General features: G+C 48.5%; 3 protein-coding genes across 3 annotated transcripts; 2 read left to right on the top strand and 1 right to left on the bottom strand.

Moving 5' to 3' along the window:
- The first annotated feature begins 610 nt into the window (after positions 1–610).
- mmp14a (matrix metallopeptidase 14a (membrane-inserted)) lies at positions 611–10,004 on the top strand. Its single transcript, XM_052066314.1, has 10 exons — positions 611–848; positions 5,929–6,077; positions 6,160–6,282; positions 6,355–6,662; positions 6,744–6,905; positions 7,002–7,141; positions 7,219–7,357; positions 7,784–7,934; positions 8,037–8,152; positions 8,232–10,004. The coding sequence occupies exons 1-10, from the start codon at positions 771–773 to the stop codon at positions 8,549–8,551; spliced, it is 1,686 nt and encodes a 561-aa protein (XP_051922274.1). The 5' UTR covers positions 611–770; the 3' UTR covers positions 8,552–10,004.
- Positions 10,005–11,288: 1,284 nt separating this feature from the next.
- Positions 11,289–12,980, bottom strand: mrpl52 (mitochondrial ribosomal protein L52). The gene is made up of 5 exons (XM_052066377.1): positions 12,874–12,980; positions 12,582–12,651; positions 12,321–12,388; positions 12,163–12,227; positions 11,289–11,885 (listed from the first exon to the last, which is right to left on the bottom strand). The coding sequence occupies exons 1-5, from the start codon at positions 12,905–12,907 to the stop codon at positions 11,730–11,732; spliced, it is 393 nt and encodes a 130-aa protein (XP_051922337.1). The 5' UTR covers positions 12,908–12,980; the 3' UTR covers positions 11,289–11,729.
- Positions 12,981–14,729: 1,749 nt separating this feature from the next.
- ajuba (ajuba LIM protein) lies at positions 14,730–21,416 on the top strand. Its single transcript, XM_052066251.1, has 8 exons — positions 14,730–16,741; positions 19,041–19,142; positions 19,224–19,291; positions 19,355–19,417; positions 20,277–20,407; positions 20,487–20,538; positions 20,714–20,782; positions 20,874–21,416. The coding sequence occupies exons 1-8, from the start codon at positions 15,412–15,414 to the stop codon at positions 20,988–20,990; spliced, it is 1,932 nt and encodes a 643-aa protein (XP_051922211.1). The 5' UTR covers positions 14,730–15,411; the 3' UTR covers positions 20,991–21,416.
- Positions 21,417–21,420: the final 4 nt, after the last annotated feature.

Raw genomic sequence — 21,420 nt, 5'->3', positions numbered from 1 at the left:
GTTTTCTATTTTATTTGTCATTCGTTGTTTGCTGTTGTATGGAAAATCTTTGCTCCATGTACAGCACTGTGTATACAGGCGTTGTTGTTTTCAACTGCTCTGGAAATACACTTGAGATGAGTCCAGAGAGACAATTCTGGTCTGAAGACTCTAGTCAGAGATAAAGTACTTATACCAAATCGGGGTTCTTGTAACAGTCTAGAATCAAGTGACAGAATAATCATCACAACATTTAGTTAACCACCAAATAAAAACACATTCATTTAAGATTTGTAAGAAGATTCCTATGTATTTTATATTTGTAGATTTGGGGAGCAACCAGTGTGTGTGTGAGAGAGAGAGAGATCGTGAAACTTTGCCACATCCATTATGGCGTTGACGTACGAGTCAGCCTTCGAGGCGGCCCCTATGTGTCTCTGCCTATGTTCGTCCCGGAGCAGGCAGGGAGAGAGAGAGTTAAAAAACAAATACTGTACCCCCGCACATCTGGAGGAGGACCCAAAGGCTTAGCCATCGCTCCGACCACGTCGTCACACGCTGTAAAACAATCCAAGGAAAGTGGCGAGGGGGGTGGGGGGGGGAGGCGGGGGATAAGTTTCGATACAACAGATGGGATGAGTTCATCGCTTTGTCTTGAGTTCTTGAGACTTTAGATTCGACTGCGCCGCTCGCTCGCTCCAAGAATCGCGAGGGTAACTTTTTTTCTTGGATCATCCAAGGAAGATTTGTGCAAGTTGTTCATCCAACGGCAGGGGTGGGGGGAGAAGAAAATGTTGCCGCTCACGCTTGTCGCCCTGGCCTGCGCCATCCGCTGCTTTTCGGTCACCGCAGATGTGTTGAGAGCGGAGGTAAGTCACGGCCGCATTAGTATCAATTGCACTTTTCGACACCATTGCCGAGATTTAAAAAAACGTAATCAACCCCCCCCCTCACCCCCAACTCCCAACCAACTGGGATTTTCCATCCACAAGAGCCATGCCGTTCTGCAACTGATGCTCCAGTGGATGGAAAAAACTGCTCCCCACGGAATGTCTTGTCATAAACTCGCGGCTTCTTGGCATTCCGCGTACACTGACCTGCGATGTGACTCGGGGTGATCTATTCTACTCTTCAGACGTCTTTATCTGGGGTGGGTTTGCTTTGTTCAGAGAGAGACAAAAAGGGGCACGTTGTTGTTCTATTGATTGATTTTTCTCTCCAGGGGAGTAAAATGAATGGCTCTCGTCCGTCTGTGTAGACCGTAGACGGCGAGTCTCCTGAGATGACTCTTTGACCTGCCAAGGAAAACGATCTGAAACAAGATGGCTCATTTGACTCGCCTCACTTTTATTCGGTTCAACGTGCTGGTCGGAGACCGATGCGGTCAAAAGACAACCACGCTTAAATGTTCAATAAACGTCCGAAAGTGCATCGGCGACTGCAGCTCTTCACTCGAACCACTCGTCAAGTCCGAGCTACAGTCGGGTCTAATTATGGGTACATCATTCTGGGTGACTCTTTCTACCGTATTTTGAGAATCTTTTCCCAATTTTTAGTGACCCACGGCACCACCCGGCAAGATTCACACATTGCTCACCACCAAAAAGCATCAATTTGATGAGAGTTTGATGCGCTTGATATGTGCCAGCAGTTGAAAAAGCAACCAAAACGGGAAGTGAATCACACTTTTTTTGACTTGGCCGCGCAGGATGCGGGAGGGAAGGATCCTCCTTAGTCACTGACCACAGACGGGCAAAGACGTGGCGACTAAACCCGTGGCCGTCCGGAGTCCCGCGCAGAAAACAGCTCGGCGACAATGTTGCATCACCTGCATGTGAGAGCAATGTGATTTCGAAGAAACGTGACGTCAGGGGCGCGGACAAGGATACATGGCGAAACCGCAGCAGTGTGATGAACTGAAAACAATCCTGTTGTTGCGAAACATTCGGAGGAACTCGGAGACGCACTTCCATATTTGAGGCCCTTTTTTGTGTTTTTGTAACCGTTTTGTGTAAATCGTTTTGAAACGTACCCCCCCCCCTTCTCCCCCCCCCCCCCCTTCAGATCAGTTTTCGGCGCGTGTATGGAGATACATTCGGGGTGTAACGAAAACCAAGTGAAATCGGTAAATCAATTTCGATCGGAAAGATGTCAATGGATCGTTTTGAAACGTACCGCGCGCCACGCACCGAGAATTTGATTGGCGGGGCCGTCGGCGCCATTGCGACCATTCGGCTAATTGTCCCCGCTTCCCGTTCGACTAAAACACGAAGAAGAAACGCACCCCTTTGAATTTTTTTTTTTTCTGTGAGTTGTTTCGGAGGATGGAAAAAAACCTCATGAGTCTGATTGGACTAAGTAAGGAGCGGAGAAAAAAAAAGAGGAGTTAAAAAAAATAATCATATTGCGGTAAGAGTATTTGTACTTGGTGACGTCTCACCAGCGCTGTTTGTCTACTAAAAGTGCTTCGCTGGAGCCTGTGAGTGAAAGAAGTGGGTAGCAGTGAAAACAAAAAGGGGGTCCGAAAAGTGATGATGCCAGCGCTTTAGAGCCATCTGGCTTCAATTGTCCTTCATCTTGACCCAACGTGAGCATCAAAGACGCCGACTGGCCCAAACCGTCAAAGACAAACCAGGAACTCAAACAACCGAACCCCAAGCAACCGCCGAGGTTTGTTTTAAGACGTCGTTTGAGTCGGGACACATTCGGCAGCTCTGGCGAGAAACTGGGTCGCGGCAGAGGCAAAGAAATTCAAGTAATGTGAGATTCCGGGGACACGTGATTGGATTTTTTTTTTTTCCGCTGGCACAGACAAAGGAACAACTGACTTGGTCTCAAAGTGAAATTCAGCGATACTTGCAAAGTCCCTCTCTCCAGTCCCGTATACTTTCCTACCGCCGCCGAGTCGAATATCTTGACCTTGCCTCATGTAAGCGGACACCGCGGTTTTCTCCTTAACCCCTCGTTGGCCGAAGGACTTTGGAGAATTCCAGTGATCTGATTCCAATGCAAGGAGTCACATGGCAAGGTCAGAGCGAGTTAATGGAAAGCCACAAGTACGTGCTTCACCAGCAAAATTATTTTGCGCACTCCTTGAATGACTGGCTTCCGATAATAATGTACAGTCGTTCATTCCCATGACTGTCTTCCATTACTCTGTGACAATTCGGCACACGAGTAGAACGATACAACAACAACAGCATCGTTGGGAAAAACTTAAGAGAGTCAGGGCACCCTTGTTGTTCTCCAAGTGGCCACTAGTGGCCACTACTCTGAAAGCAGTTACCGAATTTAAAAAACCATTCCAAACATACGAGTGGAAGACAGCACTGGAAGAAATGTCACCGCTGATGCGTTGTTGTTCTATTGGGGTGCCAAATTGTCCTCCTAAGTGCGGGCAGAGAGCATCCTGGTATGCGGACAATTCAGCGTTAGAAGGCCGTACCGAAAGAGATGCTCAAGCGGCTTGCCGTCGCAGTTCCTCCAAAAGATTCTCCCACCGCTTGCCATGACACGACTCATGTTTTAGTGCGAATTTGCGTCGGCAGACACACTGCACACTCTCAGGTGTGTGTTTACCCAAAGCGGCAGTGGCCAGCCCACCGGCCACATGCGGCCAACAATAGCAGCCATGTTCAAGTCTCGATAAATAGAAGCTTTGATGGCGCTTGCTCCATTGGCCTCGTTTTTTTTTTCCTTGAAAGAAGGAAACAGTGGCAGCAGTCAGGAAGCGATGAGGATGACTCCAATAATATGTTTAAGTCATCCGAAGCAGCACTCCACCCCCCCCCCCCCCGCCCCCCATTCTGCACCATGGACCAGTTTCACGTGAAGTAATATTTTGATGGACCAGGAAGAGGCAAATACAGTGACCCCCACAACCGAATCATTTTCCAAATAAAACCAATTTCAGACTTTGATGATCAATCAAATATGTTTGGAGCTCTGATCCGGGGGGGGGGGGGGCACGATGGCGCCGATTATGATGAGAATGTGCAGGCAAGGAGAGGGAGTTGCCACCGTGTGTGGACATAAGTGACCCTTGTTCCCTAACCACTGCGCTGCCACATCACCAACAGGTAGCCACGTGTGTCCCAGTTCACTCCATTCCTCCCCCTCTTCCAAGTCACATGCTGTTGCAGAATCGAGAAAACCGGCGTGAGAGGAGAGAGGGTTGGAGATCTTGCTCGACTCCCCTTTGGGCTTGGCAGAGACCAGAGGTGGAGAAAGTAGACTGACTGGCTACTTAAGTGGAAGGACAGATACTTGTGCCCCCCCCCCAAAAATTTTTTTTTAACCCTGACTGTGGTTAAAGTAGAGGTTCTGATTCAACTCCTGTGCTGAAGTGAAATTGAACCCTTTCAGGGACAGCGGCTACTACAGTGGACAGCTTGTCAGGTTACAGGGTGCATGAAAGGGTTAAAAAAAATAGTCTGAAATGGACATTAAAAAAAACTAAAAAAAATTTCGAGCAGCTAAGGTGAATGACTCAAGACTGAGCATCATATTCCCTTAAAGATGTTATGGCAAAATGTCCCCGAGATACTCCTCTAAAAAGAGCCCCGGTAGTGGAAAAAGGGTGCGCCTCTCATGCGTAGGATTAAACAGCGGATCCGTTTGACCCACTAACAGTGAGACGATGGCCTCCATTACTTTTCAGACATTGTGAGTTGTCTTTGGCTGCGGGAGTCCAGACAGACTTCGCGGTGACCAAAGTTTTTCTCAGAGGTTGATGTTTGGACTTGGGCACCGAGTTACACTCTTAACGTTCGGCACCCGGGAGGCATAAAATGAGAGTGTTGCGTTGCTCGCGCGATCCGTCAGGCCCGTCCGAGTGTGCCGCGCAGGTCCGAACAAGCATCGGAAGCTAACTGTAAGCAGACGCACAATACGCACGCATACCCAGCCACCCCCTGCAGATCCGCACAAAAGAAACCTTGTCCAAATTCCTCTTTAATCGTGCGGGGAAATCTAAGCGGGTGTTTAACCCTCGTAGTGCACCGCTTGCGATAAATGTAAAATGATGTCTTTGAATCAAAGGCAAAGGCATTCGGAAAAACACGAGAGAGCTGAAACTTATGGAGGGGTTCTAAAATGGCCTAAATTTCACGACGTCACCGGCTGATAATTCTCAGGCATTGCAGCAATAATAAAAAAACGTTTTGATACCTTAATCTTCACAATTTACATATTTTGCACCATAGAGACCCATTATAATTCATATTTTTGAATGCATCGTAAACCTAAATGTGTATACATGCATTTCACGCGAATTTTACATCAATCGCTTTGTTTTCGCTTGGACAGACGTAAGCATGACACATTGTTGGGTTGAGGTCATTCCAATTTTGAAACTTTAGGTGGCGTCAGAGGATCGCAAATGAGTTTGCCTTTTTGCAGGAGGCTTCAAACCAATGCATTTGACATGAACACGTCCGGTCGGGATTGTTAGTAGGGCTTGGTTGGGACCTCCAGACACAATTTCTTTTCCCTATTGCAAAAAATAAAGAATACAAAATCCCAAAGAACTAATATAAACTATATATGTATGGATAGCACAGATGCCTCTGAACATTTTGAGTGTTTGAAAAAGAATGTTTTTATAACACAAAATACATCATTACAAAAATTGTAAAATGCGTAACTTAAGGCCTTTTTAATTTGGAGCACACAAGGGTTAAAAAGGACTCTGTCTCAGCTAACGAAAAATAGAGGCACCATGTACAAGTTTAATTCATACTGTCATCTCACCGCGTAACAACTTAGAAAACCAGTTCACTTCTTGATGTTATCTTTGATTGTGGTGTTGCTTGTTCATATGCGCCCCGTGATTGGTCGGCAATCCAATCCAAGGGGTGGGATGGGCTTTAGCTGAATACTTTGCTAACTTCGATAAAAGCCCCTAAATAGGTTTCATGGTTTGCCCTCCGCTTCTGATTTTATTTGAAGGCGTGGCTTCAGCAATATGGCTACCTGCCGCCCGGTGACGTCAGAGCGCAGGCCATGCGTTCGCCGCAGTCTATCGAGACGGCCATCGCGGCCATGCAGAGGTTCTACGGCTTGACGGTCACCGGCTCGATGGACGCCAACACGTTAGCGTGAGTCTTGAGGAAAAATAAAAATCCAGAAGAATGTCCTCGCAATTCAAAGACATGAGAGGTTTGCTTTGACCATCGACAGGGCGATGAACCGGCCACGATGCGGAGTTCCGGACAAATTCGGGCCGGAGCTCAAAAGCAACCTGCGGAGGAAGCGATACGCCGTGCAGGGACTGAAGTGGGACAAGTCCGAGGTGACTTTCAGGTCAGGATGACACGCCGCGATTCTCCGTTGTATGTGTGCGCATCGAGTCTAAATGACTCGCTCTCGCCTTAGCATAGAGAATTACACCCCCAAAGTGGGCGAGCGCGCTACCTACGAGGCCATTCGGAAGGCCTTCAAAGTGTGGGAGAGCGCCATCCCGCTCACTTTCAGGGAGATCCCCTACCACCACATCCGGGGCAAGGTGGAAAAGTACGCCGACATCATGCTCTCCTTCTCGGAGGGCTTCCACGGCGACAGCACGCCATTTGATGGCGAGGGCGGATTCCTGGCTCACGCCTACTTCCCCGGTCAGGGGATTGGCGGAGACACGCACTTTGACCTCGCCGAGCCCTGGACAACCGGCAACGTGGACCAGGGTGGTAAGCTGAAGACACTTGCGACTCTAAAGTTCTCCTCTTCGAATCGAAATGAAACCACACACTGCGTTACTTTCCACCAAGGGAATGATGTTTTCCTGGTCGCCGTCCACGAACTGGGTCACGCTCTGGGTCTGGAGCACTCCAACAACCCCTCAGCCATCATGGCTCCCTTCTATCAGTGGATGGACACGGACAACTTCTATCTTCCGGATGACGACCGCAGAGGCATCCAAGCCATCTACGGTACAGACTCGTCCAAAGATACGGGGCGTGAAAAGGTTAGCGTAGCAAATGGCTAGGACTTACGCCGATTGGGCACAATGCCTCATCCCCCACCAGGCACCAAGACAGGCGGTCCTCCGCCTCCGCCGAGACCCACTAAGTCCTCGAGTCCCAAGAGACCGGAACACGGCCCAGATATCTGTGAGGGACACTTTGACACAATCGCCATTCTCAGAGGAGAAAAGTTTGTCTTCAAGGTATTGTCGCGATTCAAACGTCACTTTCAAGCTGATCTAAGTGACCGCGTTCAATGACTAATCGACGAACCTTCCAGGACAACTGGTTCTGGCGCGTGCGCAACAACAAGGTGCTTCCGGGCTACCCCATGCCCATCGGTCATTTCTGGAAGGGCCTGCCTTCCAACATCAACGCCGCGTACGAGCGGGACGATGGGAAATTCATCTTCTTCAAGGGTAAGCTCCACGCGACATTGATCTGGGAATTGCAATTTAGGCTGACGCCGAGCTCAAGACTTTCTAAAAAGCCCGCTATCGCGAGGAAGCGTTATGTCTCAAAAGCATTTAAAAAGCTTTCTGAGCGGCAGGTACGACCCCTTGAAACATAGACCATGGGATGAATTATGCATCTACCGTCATTTCTAGCAAAGGCCACGGGTCAGTATTTGGTGGTCCGAAATGAGTATTTTGTGTCTCTGCTATCCAGTATTACCTTGCCTTCGAAGTGAAACGGCCCACAATGTTTCGTGGCTGTTCACTTGTTTGTCAATCTACGTACGGGAGCTCTTCCTTCCTGATTGGGGGCAGTTGGGGCTTGTGAACGCGAACTCCATTTTTTGGTAACCATGTTGGACCCTAACAACAAGCCAAACGAATCAACAGGTGACAGGTACTGGGTCTTCAGCGAGTCCACAATGGAGAAGGATTCCCCCAAGAGCCTGAAAGACATCGGGACCGGTCTCCCCAAAGACAAAATGGACGCAGCTCTCTTCTACACCCCCACGGGACAGACGTACTTCTTCAGAGGCACAAAGTGAGTTTGCCCATTGTCCATCTCCGCCACCCTACACATAAATCTCTTGAGACCTATTCTGACTTTCCGTTCACCTTACTCACACGGCTGCGGCCCGCGTAGGTACTATCGCTTCAACGAGAGGACTCGCACGGTGGACAGCGGCTACCCGAAGCCAATCACCATGTGGAGCGGCGCGCCGGACAACATCAAGGCCGCCATTATGAGCGAGGACGGCTGTAAGTACGGCAACGGTACAAGTCGAACCGGAGTGCTTCTCCCGAGCAAGCGAATGACCGAGCCGCCTTTCCCCCGCAGCGTATACGTACTTCTACAAAGCCAACAAGTACTGGAAGTTCAACAATCAGTACATGAAGGTGGAGTCGGGCTACCCCAAGTCTGTGCTGAGCGACTGGATGGGCTGCGAGGGCGAGGAACCCAAGAAGGGCCGCGAAGAGGAGGTGATCATTCTGGAAGTGGACGAGGCGCAGGGCGGCGTGGGGGCGGTCACCGTGGTGATCCCGCTCCTCCTCTTGGTTCTGGTGGTTGCCACGCTCGGGGCGCTGTTGTTCTTCCGGAAATACGGCACGCCCCGCCGCCTCCTCTACTGCCAGAGATCACTTCTGGACAAGGTCTAGGCACCGGTTGACTAATGGACAGCCCACAAAAGGGAGCCAAACATCAGCGAGGGAGGGCCAGATGAAGACGAAAACTGGGAGACAGAACGGCAAAAGCACTGAGAAGATGGTCGGGATGTCCAAATATTTGGGTGGTTTCCACAGCATGTGCTCCATCGAAACCCAAACCTGTTGTATTTGTATGGTAACCATTTACATGTACTGTGTCACAGATTAAGATGATGACTACAACCTTGACTCCAGAAGGGATATGCCCCCCACCCCAAAAAAAAGACAGTGACTTCCCAGTTTCCTTGCTCATATTGCAGGTTTTTCCTCTTTTAAAGACACTTCTCTCCAAAAGTTCGGCATTTTGAGTTTGCGGCTGCTGTTCCTGGATGAACCTAAAATGCTCCAGATCCTTTACAAGTGAACTCTGGGAACGCAAAGGTGAGGCTTCAAGCGGGACGTTCTAGGAGGGAAGTGGCCGCTGAGCTTGAAGTGTAATCAGCAGGTTAGAACAGAATGGGAAATTGGGAGGAATCACAGAAAGGCAAAAAAACCCGAATGTCCTCGGTTTAGTTTGGATTCATTCCGGAATCAGACGCCCGAAGGGAACTTTGCCATTCGGCTGCTTGATAAAGAACGGGCAAATTGGAGAAAAAGGACTGAAATAGTTGGGAGAGGTTTCAGGAAGGTCAAACTGAATTAACCTGGAAAGGTTCTGGCGTGTTTTCAGTTCATCCGAAGAATTGATCGGAAAGCCCAAAATCGCAAACTTTTTTGGGGAGCCATGTACGCTTAACTGGACGACTCCGGCTGAACTGCTGTTTGATTGCGAGGCATGAAATCCATTTCCTGTCGCCAAACGTACAAAAAAGACGTTGCATTTAGGATCCAAATGCCCAAAATGACAGGGATGCAATTTTTCTACATACATGTTTTTGTTGTTGTATATCCATATTGTGTCCACAGATGTAAATGTGGCACAAGCAGAGATTGCATAGATAGTCCATGTGGTACAGAATTTTCTCGTGTTTGTATCTGCACAGCTACGGGCAGAAAAAGGGGATCGGCAGAGATCCCAACAATATGGTGCAATTCTTTAAAAAAAAAAGTTTTTTAATTATTGTTGAATTTGTGTTCTTTTTTTTGTATAAGTACGGTTATAGTTATTGGTGTTGGCTAGTTTTGTTTTTTTCCTTTTGCTTCTGTACATTGTCAAGAGTTCTGCTGGACAGAGGCACAGCACGACAATGATCAAGCGAGTAATCCCAGTTTACAGGGCGTGGAGTGGATTCCAATCAAATCAGGTGATTATTTCTTGAACCATTTACCGGACATTAGCTCGATTATCGATGCTACTCATGAACACATGGTGCAGAGTTTCTTAAAACAAAAACAAAAAAAAATGTTCTCATGACGATAATTATATTTATAATGATGAGCGTATCAATAAAACTGAATGAGATTGTTTTGTGCCTTTTTATTACCAAGCAACTTCTCTCCCTGCTCAGGGAAATACTGATGAGGTGGGGTTTTGTTTTTTTTTTTGTTTTTTGTGCTGACACAGTGTCTCAGTCTGGCCCCTCCGTGCATTGGCAGGAAGTGGCTGCTTGCAGTTTAACCTGGATTCTTTTTTGTCCGGGTGACCTACATAGTGGCACCTCATCAACTACATTTTCCAACTCAGGAAACCATCTGCGAAAAAGTAATAATGACGCAGCACCTTCTTTTTGGTTCACTGCTTAAATAACAACACACAGTGCATCTGGAAAGTATTCACAGTGCTCTCGTCTTATTCCAAAAAATGATTCATTTTTACCCCCTAATGACAACAAAGGAAAGCAGAAAGGTGCTCCAAACTTGTGACACTTGAAGGGCTGAGTCCTTTGTACATGTATATTTCATTAAAAAAAAAAAAAAAAGAACTTCATGTCTTCATTATGGGGAATTGTATCCCGATCTTTGGGAGGAAATTCTTTTTGAAAAGTCACAACTTCATACGGACGCACCGTCATCGACTTCCCGTCTTGTCAGCTGATCTCCCCTCAACCCAAACAGACCACGGCCCCTCCCCCTTCCTCACAATGACCAACATCTGCTTCTCATTTCCTCAAAAGCAAAACAAGGCAAGGGGGGAAAAATGAGTTGGGGGTGGGGTGTGGGTGGGGGTAGGAGCAATTGAGGCCTCACACGGACCACATGGGACATTCTGGCAAGAGCTCGTCCTCTAGGTCAGCAAAAGTATCATTTATGGCGGGTTTACCTCTTTAGGTAAACATTGTTTGCAAGTCACATCCTACACTGCTGACTCCACTTTGAAGCACTAGCTGAAAAAACAGCATCGACACCTTAAGTACGGTGCGGCGCGAACCGCAAAATTGAACAAAATCGGATCAAAGAAACACTTACCTCACACCGGGGTGTTTCGGGAACCAAGACATATTATTTACGATGTAATAAGTCACTAGGGTAGTCAAATTGGTTGATGAAAAAAATATGTAAAGCTCTTTATTCTCCTATTTTTAATCACTTGCATTTTTATTTGACTATTTTAAAAATGATTTACAATAAACCACTCTGGTTATTTAAAAATCACCATACTGTGTATTTTAAATTCCCCAATTAAGTAACGTTCAATGAGCGTATTTTCAAAATGTTATTTCCAATAAATACAGCAATTATGAAAGAAAAACATCTTTAACATCCATGTGGTAACTTTTTAAAAGCTATTTACAGTCACCATCTCAATGAATTCTTTCATTACAAAATACATTTATTTTGTTGACAGTAAATAATTTAACAAGGTACACTGACACTAAAAATATATACATTAATTAAATTGTAGTTAGTTTTAAAAAATGAATACAATTACTGACTGAATTAATAGAAACGCTTGGTGGGCCAGATTAAAGAAGAGAGTGGGCCGCATATGGCCCCCGGACCATACTGTGTCCACCCCTGCCCAGAGGCTCCCTTTGCAGAGTGGACAAAATGGCGCTTGAGCCAACCAATTGCCGCCCCCTTTGGTGGAGAAATGCTGCCCTCCAGTGGAAGCTGGATAAACTTCACCAGCAGAAAATACCCAAATATAGCCCCAAATCAGTTGATATCATTTATTGTACGAAAATGCCACACGGAACTTGACGTTTCACAATGACAAAATAGGGAAGTGGATTTATTTACCAGGCTGTTTCTAATTGCCAGGCTCCTTCTTTTTCCTGAGTAGCTTTCCTTTTGGTTTGAGCAGCAGAGACTTTTGGTGCTCCTCGATTCTTCGAGCTTCTTCCTGCCTTTGTTGCCACGACTCAATGCCTCTGTCGATCTCTGAGTTGAGCATAACGATGCGCCTCTGCGGAAGAGACATTACAAATAGTCCAAAGTAAGAAAGAAATGAATTCATGGAAACAGGTTTTTTTAATGGAGGGGGGGGGGGGTAGCTGTTGATGCTACCATAAATACTATTCTTGGCACTCTCATTCACTTCCACCCATGTCACTCACCTGATCAAATACTCAAAAGATATGACAGTGTGAAATGTCCGGTTTGTGGAATACCCGCGCATCTTACATGCACATTGTTGTTGAATGCAAAATATGTCTTTTAATCAGGAGAATAATAATACTCACTGCCAATTCTTCCCTCTCCTGTCTTCTTCTCAAAAAGCCCTTCATTGGTGGTGCTGGCCTGCCATCTGCAAAACAGTGCAAGCAGAATTGGAACCCAGTGGTATTAAATACACGGAGCCTGAAGGGGATATATTATCTTAGTGTCGGTGAACGTTTACCTGCGAAAGACCAATCGGGGAGATCTGTTAGAGGCCCATATTCGCTGCCACTGCGTGCGAGTCCATGCCTAAACAACAAACATAAAAGAGTATCGTCAGGTGGCCGGTGATTAACGTGAAACTACACACATGTGTACAAATTATATCAGTACTGTATCTCTACTTTTCTGCTCAGGTAGAAATATCGCTATTCCATGAGTTCGCCAATAGGCGGGGGTTTACTGTGTTAGCCTTGAGTTTGACACCTGAGTAACTACTTACTCTTTCCTCCACTTTTCACCCCCTTGAGCTACCCGCGTCGTGCTCAATCGCCGGCAGGAGTGTCTGAACGCTGCAACACAAAAGCAACAAAAAAAAACAGTGAGCAACACATGATAAAAGTCCGGAGAGTTTACGCTTGACACTGTTGGCCTTAGCTGTTAGCTAAGACGACGTCAGCGTTCTGTTTACGGAGGATTAAAAAGATAAGCAAAAACACTACCCCAACATTAAAACGAAAAGCGACTCAAACAGCGAGGCCATTTCAACATGAGTGAAAAATATCGTGTCTCACCGGAGAAAAGGAGCATCCTTACGGGGGCCGCCATGTTGCCCGCACTTACACTAAATGACGGCAAGAGGGGGCCAAAAACGTCAATGTACCTGCAAGTATACCGAATGGCCGCTAGAGGATGCCAACATCGCCCATTTTGGTTTTCTCTGCGTGGTTTCTAACCGACGAAACCTTTTGATTTATCTACATTTCTCCACCAATTTAAGCAATGTCGTTCAACGTGTATCCGCTATTTCAGCATACCTGGGCAATTATATTTTTACACCCAACCCGTTCCATATTTTCAGTCATCCAAAACCCATCATGCAATACATTTTCCATCTGATTTAAACCATTCATACGTCAAACTGTTCAGATCATTCTGAACATGTCGAGAACTATTTTTTTCCACACATTCCATTTTTTCAGTCCTCCACGTTTTCATGACAACATTCCTAAATCACTACAGAATTTTGTGGGGGTTTTTTTATATTCTACCTATATATTACTTAATCGATTCATATCACTCCAAATTGTAACCGTTCAGCTCATTCAGAACAACAGAGAGAGAGAGACAGACAGAGAGAGAAAGAGAGAGAGAGAGAGGGGGGGTAGATGAATGCCATATGGAGTTTATTCGTTTATTTACCGTTTTGACTGTTTGTTAATGTGCTTTTGAGTTTTTGCATCGTACAGTATTGATGTTTCTTTTGTGCGATGCAATCGTGGCATTTCGAACCAGTCGAGAGAAGCACTACGAAATTAAGAAACGGCACTGTTACAAACCATTTTCATGGGACAAAGAGAATGTTGGTTGAAAATGAGTTTTTTTTAAAAGTCTAATGCAGTGGTTCTTAACCTGGGTTCGGTGAATCGGTCTCAGGGGTTCGACGGCGCCTCTGCCATGGAGGTTAAAACACACTCAACATGTCAATTAGTTATGACATGCCTGCGTGGCCATCACTGGCTGGTTCATTTTGTGCACAAAAACAAAACGAAAAATATGTTTTAATTATTTTTTTCTGTTTAAAAAAATGCGTTTTTATAATAATAATAATAATAATATATTTTATTTGTAAGAGCCTTTCAAGACACTTTTGAATTTATAAAAAAAAAATAGATTTTTCACTCATGAAGGTTTCGGTGAATGTGCATATGAACTGGTTGGGTTCGGTCCCTCTAACAAGGTTAAGAACCACTGGTCTAATGTCTATGTGAAGCCAATAAGTAGGTTAGAACAGCTTTAACGTGGTAAACACGCGCTACCCGGTGTTCCGTTTCTGTATTTGCTACGCTCCAAACTATTGTTTGGAATGGCTGCGGCACTAAAGCCCAAAAGAATTCCTCTGTTAGCTTTTCAGACAAGTTGCCACTCGCAGGCCCAGGCGAGGCGAACGGGGCGAGTGTGATCTGGAAGGCCGACGGCGGCGGGGGGGACTCCGGGGTGAAGGGCTCCATCTCTCCCCGGAGGCCGCCTCACTCCGATTGTGCACTTACGCGCATTCCACAGGCTGCTGGTACAATCAAAAAGTGCCACCCAAAGAAAGCACCACCTTATTCTTATGATCATTTCTTCGCGTTAAGTAAAGTCGGAAAGCGGTGTGTGATACAACAATACAAAATTAGAACTCGTATGAAATCGCATGAGGTGTTCCGGTTAGCAACGGGGGGGCGAAGAAGGGGGTAACAAGCCGCCGCAGTTGACTGATAAAAGGAAACCAAGGAAGAGTCAAACGAAACAGTGACGGAACGACCGGGTCGGTGTCTGGCTGTCAAAATAAAACAAAAAGCTCCACTACCTGTTTGTATTTAATACAACGAAAGCGGCTGTAATTTAGTTTGAAAATCACTAACCGGAATGAGCTATCCCTTTCATAGCTTACTTGACTGCTATAAAAAAGAGGGGGAGGTAAATCATTATTTAAGGGAAGAAAGAAAGAAAGAAAGAAAGAAACTTGTCCACCGTGCAGTGCACTCTGGGAGGGATCTCATTTATACCGAGTAGGTCTTTTGAGACGGAAACGAGTCGGTAGAACAGGCTTGCCCTTGTGTTTCTGAACTTCTCCACTACCGGACGGGGTCGAGCACCGCATACGTTTTCTTGTGGACTATGAGCGAGTTTTTGTTGTTGTTTTTATTTCCCGAGATGAATGGCAGGAGACGGGTGAGTCGTGCACGGCGGGATCTGTTGTCTTGAGTATCATTTTTTTGGCAGCCAATGAAAGAAGTTAAACTTCCCCATCACATTGAGCCAAAAATAGAACTGAGCAAAACTTGGGGACGATGCAGATGTGGAACCACGCGAGGGGCCACAAAGGAGGCACTCCACCGCTAGAAGTGTCCTGGATGTGTGCTTGCACCGACTAGTCCAATGGGGCTTCCCGTACGTTGTCCGCCTGATGGTAAAATAGTCAGGATCAAGTCATGTCTTGAGTCCTCCCACTGACCCCTTTGGTCTTATTTATCTAGCTATTTATTTTCGGCAGTGAATCAATCCGGGGTAGTCATTTTTGAGCTGCATCTGAGGGTATAGGAACAGTCGGGAAAGCGTTTTACGTCATGGATCGGCCAATAAGTAAGTTGCTGGAGAAGCTGAAGCTCACAGATTCAGGCAGCGTCAAGTTCAACAGCTCCAAGAAAAAAACGGACGCGGTCGGGAACGCCAACAACAGCAACGGGAACTGCAGCGGCGGCGGCGGCGGTCCCGGTTCGGCGATGCCCCCCTCGCAGCTTCCGCAGCCGTCGTCTGTGCAGCCGGAGGGAGACCAAGCGCCTCACGCTTCCACCTTGGCCCCGCTGAGGCGTCGCTCCCCCCAGCAAAGGGCCTCGTGTTACCTGGGCGAAGGCCTGGATTCCCACCTGCGGCGAGAGTCCGGCCCGGGCCCCGAATGCGAGGCTCCGGGTCACGAGGCGTCCCTGAACCAGCGCCGCTACTCCCTGGAGCTCCAGCAGCTGGTCCGAAGGCAGCAGCTCCTCTCCCAGCCGCCGCTGCCTCCGTACCCCGCCGCCGTCGGTTACGGGTCGGCTCCCAGAGGCACGGCCGAGACGGGCTACCTTTCGGAACCCGAGAGACACAAGCGGCTCTCCCTCCAGGAGGCTTTGTTCTACAAACGCCTGAGCGCGGGGAGCGAACTGTGGGAGAGCCCGAGACCCGCATCCTTGTCTCACCCGCCGCACCGTTTGGCCGACGGTTTCTTCTACCCGCCGGGGCCCGCCCTGAGCCCGTGTTCGTCCTTCAGCCTCCAGGAGTCGGTGCTGGTTAGCCCTCGGTCCAGTTTCGCCTCCAGCACGGCCAGCGGGGGCGGCGGCGGAGGAGGAGGAGGCGGCGGAGGGGGCGGCAGCCCCATGGGGAGCCGCTGCAGCAGCAACCGAACCAGCGGAATCAGCCTGGGCTACGACTCGCGCTATTCCATCCCGCCGCAACAGCAGTCCCCGTCTTTGCAGACGGGACCCATGTACGGGAGGACCCCCGCGGAGGCCTGGACTCAATACCTCAGCGGCGGGATGCGCCAAGGCGCCTACGACAGCCGGCACTCGTACCCGCCGGCGGTGGGAAGTCCCGCCGCGGCGTGCTACCAAGCCGGCCCCGAGTGGTGGGACGAGCAAAAGTCGAGGGGCAAAGAAGGGGGCGTGGCGCCGGGCGAGAAGAGCCGCCACTCCGACTTGCCCGGGACGCGCTACCAAGAAGAGCTGACCCGGCTTCTCCTGAGAGACGCGGCGCTTGAAGGCGGCGGTCTCTTGGAGGGCCTCATGCTCAAAGAACAGACCTTGGCGCTGACGGCTATGACCAAACCCGGCGCGGCGTCGCCGTCGGCGGCCACCAAGGCTCAGGAGGATCTCGGGGCTCCCGCCGGACGAGACGCCGCCGAGAACCGTCAGGAATTCTTTGGTAAGACAACTTGACTTTTCGCATGGCTCGGATTGTCCCAACACCTTTTGGCCAGATTCAGTTTTGCGTCCAATCGCAGTATCGGCCATCCACTCCTGGAGTACTCGGTGATACCGGGTGCTGATACCGCGCTGACTTGTGATTATATGAAAGTTCATCAGCGGACGACGATTCGCCCATGTGTCAAACCGCCGCGGTCTATACGGTGGCACCGACTGCCGAGGAGGACTTCCTTGATGTCAGATTTTTTTTTTACATCAAATTTTATTTTTTTGCCTTTAGCGTTGGTGGCTGGTGCCAGCAGCCGATACGTTAAAATAAATCGATACCGATTCTTCATGTCGGTCGGTCCTTGCCCGTCCGTCCCCACGGAGTCGAAAGATAAAGAAAAACCGGATGAAGGCGTATTAGACCACAGAACCATGACAACTGCTCTTGCAAAAACATTAATGGTCCCGCGATGCCCACGATGACGAACGCACTTGTTTTGATCGCGACACCGTCGTGACGTCCCGGCGCGAAGGGCAGAGGCGCTCGAGGTCACGCGATGCCCGGATTTCGGGCAAAGTTCATTATCCCCCCCCCCCGCCGTCACATTTCTCTCTCGACCGCATCGAACCTGCCAAGACATGCGGACGTGTTTTTTTAAAACCGACCCGGACAAGTTGGAGACGGGCCCTTTGATCGTCAGTATCGACGGACTCCTCGTTGAAGCGATATCGTAAAACCGTTTTTAGGTTTTGCTTGCTTGCTACCTGACGCCGGGCATCGAACTGTAGAAAATAACACTCGCGGAGAAAATTGCATGCTTGGGATGTATGAGCGCCGGCCGCTAGTGTGAGTCACAAAAGGCGGCGTAGGGCCCCAGTGTGTGTTGTGTTGGTGTGCGTTACGGTGGCTGGATGAATGTGTGTGTGTGTGTGTGTGTGTGTGTGTGTGTGTGCGCCGTTTTTTTGTGGCAGGGTGTGTTTTCCCCTGGTGACTTCAGGCCACAGTAATGCTTCACTGTGTGTGTGTGTGTGAGTGTGTGTGTGTTGGGGCGGTGTGCCGCTGCCTGTTTTTCTGCTCAGGTATGCGTTCCCTCAGGGGACGCACACCGGCAAAGCGCTTTGCCTATTGGGAAAGAAATATGAGCTTTGCATTTCGTCATCTCGCCAGGAAGTGTATGCATCCTTCTCTCTTTTTTTTTTTTAAACACTCCCTGTGCAATAGAGTACAGCGGGCCGCAGCACACACTTGCTGGCAAGATCAAGCCCCACCTGTGCCACACTCGCCGGTGAGATTCAGACCGTTTAAAAAAAAAATTTTTTTTTTTTTTTTTTTGAAACATACGCTTGCCAGAGAGAGTCACCCTGCTGGGCGGCGTGGAAAAGACGGGCCAAAGACCCGCCGCATTGTCCACCTTCACCAGTGAGATCTAGGCCGCACTGGCGCGTGTGCTGGCTGGATTTCACGGATGCATAACGTGCGAGAGATTTTGCTCGTGTTGAAAGCGAAGACTGAATTTCACTGGGGAGGGTGCGTTAGAGATGCCGTTTGGCCGTCTGTCGTCAGCTCGCCGGTAAGGGTATGCGGAACGGCTTTTCTGGAGCTTGCATACGTACTCGCGCGCATCATGTTCGCGGTCTGTTTCCTCTGAAAATATTTTCAAGTGTTTACCAGGGGATGCGCTTTTGTCCCTTTTCTCATGTCAAGAGTTTTGCGGCCTTTTTTTTTTTTTTTTTTTCCTCCAGACGGGTTATTTCAAGGACCCGTGCGTTCCCGTGGTGCCGATATTGAGGAGCGCGCAAGAATGCTCTGTTTGCGTGGCACTCCCTCAGCCACATAAGGAAAAAAAAAAAAATGTGGGCAGATCCCGGAATAGATCACAGTGAGTGGGGTGGAGCAGACTGGCGAGGTGGGGGGGGGGGTCGATCGCACCGCTCGGACTGCCTGGCTGCTGTTTATTCAATTTGAAAATGAAGTCGTCATTGCTGACTGACCCATTTAGCTAAAAACGAGCCATGGCCCCCGGTTGATTCTTGGCTGCGGCTCCGCTAGGGGCTTCCTCCTAATGAACTGCCTCCATTTTGCGCCTCAGGTAACGGGCAGAGTGCAAGTTTCCTGCTTAAAGAACGCCTGAGATGGTTGGGGAGGGGCTTTACAGGAAGTGTTGGAATTTCCCTTTAATGTCAGCAGCATTTTTTTCAGCAAACGGGCCTGGCTCCTGGGTGTGAACACCCCCCCCCCCCCAGGCGTTGGGAAGAAGTGACACAAATCTCACCCCAGGTTTAACCGCCCCCCCCCCCTTTTCCCCTAGGGCCCTGCATCAAGTGCGGAAAAGGCGTGTATGGAGCGGACAATGCCTGCCAGGCTCTGGACAGCCTTTATCACACGCGCTGTTTCACCTGCGTGTCCTGTGGTGAGTTTAAAAAAAATAAAAAAAAAGACAAGAAAAGGTAAACCTGTGCAAAACGGATTTGAAAGGGGTTTGTTTTTGTAGGACGTGCCTTGAGAAATAAGGACTTCTACAACGTGAACGGCTCTGTGTACTGCAAAGAAGATTACATGGTGAGCCTCTTTTGCTTGTTTTTTTTTTTGCCAACTCCTCATTGCTTTTCTTGTACTCGGCAGTTTTCGGGATTCCAGGCCGCTGCCGAGAAGTGCAGCGTGTGCGGCCACCTCATTCTGGAACAGGTGAGCTGCCCCTCCCCCGACCCCCAAAGAGGACACAGACGACACTTCTTCGAACTTGTCGTTCCTCGTCCCAGCCAATCCCAACATCGATCGCGTCGTCTATTCTCACCATTCCACATTTTTTACCGTGAGAAAAATTGCCAATCACATTATTTTTTTGGAAACAAATGAAATGTACTGTATCTTTCCCAGAATGACCAGAAATGCGTTTTTTTACTTAAAAAAACATTTGAACTGGTATTGGGGTGGAATCTGCATGACCTTCGGGAGGAAACAATGTTCCCTCTTGATACTTGATTACAAATTCAAACTTCCATGAGACAATTCCCCAATGGAAATGTTTGAACACTTTTGAGCTCATTTCAACAATTCAGATCAAAGATGATCTTCATCCGCTTGAGGAAATTCCCAACTTGACAGAAATTTATCATTCTTACTTGAAAAAAAGTCAACATTCCCACTTGAAGTCCACGTTTCTTTCGAGAACGTGGAAACGAGGCATTTTGCGACCGATTCAAACGCTTTTAATGTCAAAATTGTTAACAGCATGACTGGCTTTCTCGTGTGAAAGCCCCCCCCCCACCCCCCCCCCTTCAAAAAAAAGCGACTATTTCAGTGGCTGTCTCCCAACCCAAGCTCTGAATACATGAGAAAATCCAGAAGATTCCCCCGCGGAGTATGTTGCGGTCCTCTGAATGAACAAATCCCAAATTCCAACTCCAGAAAATTCCGTCTTGGTGGGAACCGATCGCGAAACCTCCGGCGGCCAGACACTGCCTTCTATTTGACCTCCCAAAGCGACGCAAGAAAACGGGAGAGGCTCCGAACGGTGTCTCCAATGTTGTCATTGTGGCCTCAGATCCTGCAGGCGCTGGGAAACTCGTACCACCCCGGCTGCTTCCGCTGCGTGGTGTGCGCCAAGGCCTTGGACGGGGTGCCGTTCACCGTGGACCAGCACAGCAACATCTACTGCGTGGCCGACTACAACAAGTGAAGGCGCATCCCGTACGCCCCCCCACCCCCTTCGACGTCACTCGTCTCTCAACTTTTGTCTTTTCCGCCCCCGCAGGACTTTTGCCCCAAAGTGCGCTGCCTGTTTGCAGCCCATCTTGCCTACTGAGGTGAGTGCTGTAACGGCCTCCGAAGTCGGTCATTTTTTACAAGCTCGTCGGCTTCCACGGCCCCGCCTCCGCGATGATTTTTCATCCAAAACATAAATGGGCCGAATTTTTCGTCCCTGCTCACATCTCGCTCAATTCATCCAGAAACTGGTTCATTCCGGATTGATTTTTACAGGGCAGCGAGGAGATCCTCAGGGTCGTGTCCATGAACAAGGACTACCATTTTGAGTGTTACCACTGTGAGGTGAGTGACGCACGCCAAACGCCTCTTCTGTTTGCGCTAGCTGACATCACTTCCCGTACGCATTCCTTGCCCCCCCCCCCGCCCCCTGCAGGAGTGTGGCAAACAGCTCTCCGATAAGCCCGGCTCGCAGTGCTTCCCGCTGGACTCTCATCTGCTCTGCCACCCGTGTCACATGAGCCGAGTGTGCAGCGCCGCCACGCCAAACTGAGGACGCCCTCCCCCCCTTTTGCGCGCTTCGGTTTTATTGACTCTCGACATGTAACTGCTGATTTTAAGACATTCCCGCAGCTCCTTTTTGACTTGTGCCCGCCGCCCTCCCCTTGACTCCACTGTACCTGCTGTTGTTCTACTTTTACTGTATGGTCAGGAAAAAAAAAAAAAAGGGAACAGGAAAGAGACTACTGCTCATTTGCTGTAGAAGAACAAAGGATCCTGCTTAAGTGTACATATTTTGTTGGCAAACATTTTGCACTTAAATCTCACTTTGAGATTTTGTTAAGGTGAACCAGTCAAATTTGAGGACAAATACTGTTATTTCTGTATGCTGTAACAACACCTTTTGTGTTCTATAGATTGAATAAGACTGCTTTGTGGTTGTACATTTCAGAGTTCATATAAAAGAAATTGATGCTTCCGGG

This window comes from Hippocampus zosterae, chromosome 1 (assembly GCF_025434085.1).
Source record: "Hippocampus zosterae strain Florida chromosome 1, ASM2543408v3, whole genome shotgun sequence".
Taxonomy (NCBI): Eukaryota; Metazoa; Chordata; class Actinopteri; order Syngnathiformes; family Syngnathidae; genus Hippocampus; species Hippocampus zosterae.
Note: the sequence above shows the minus strand (reverse complement) of the source record. Positions and strands in the feature narration are given on the sequence as shown.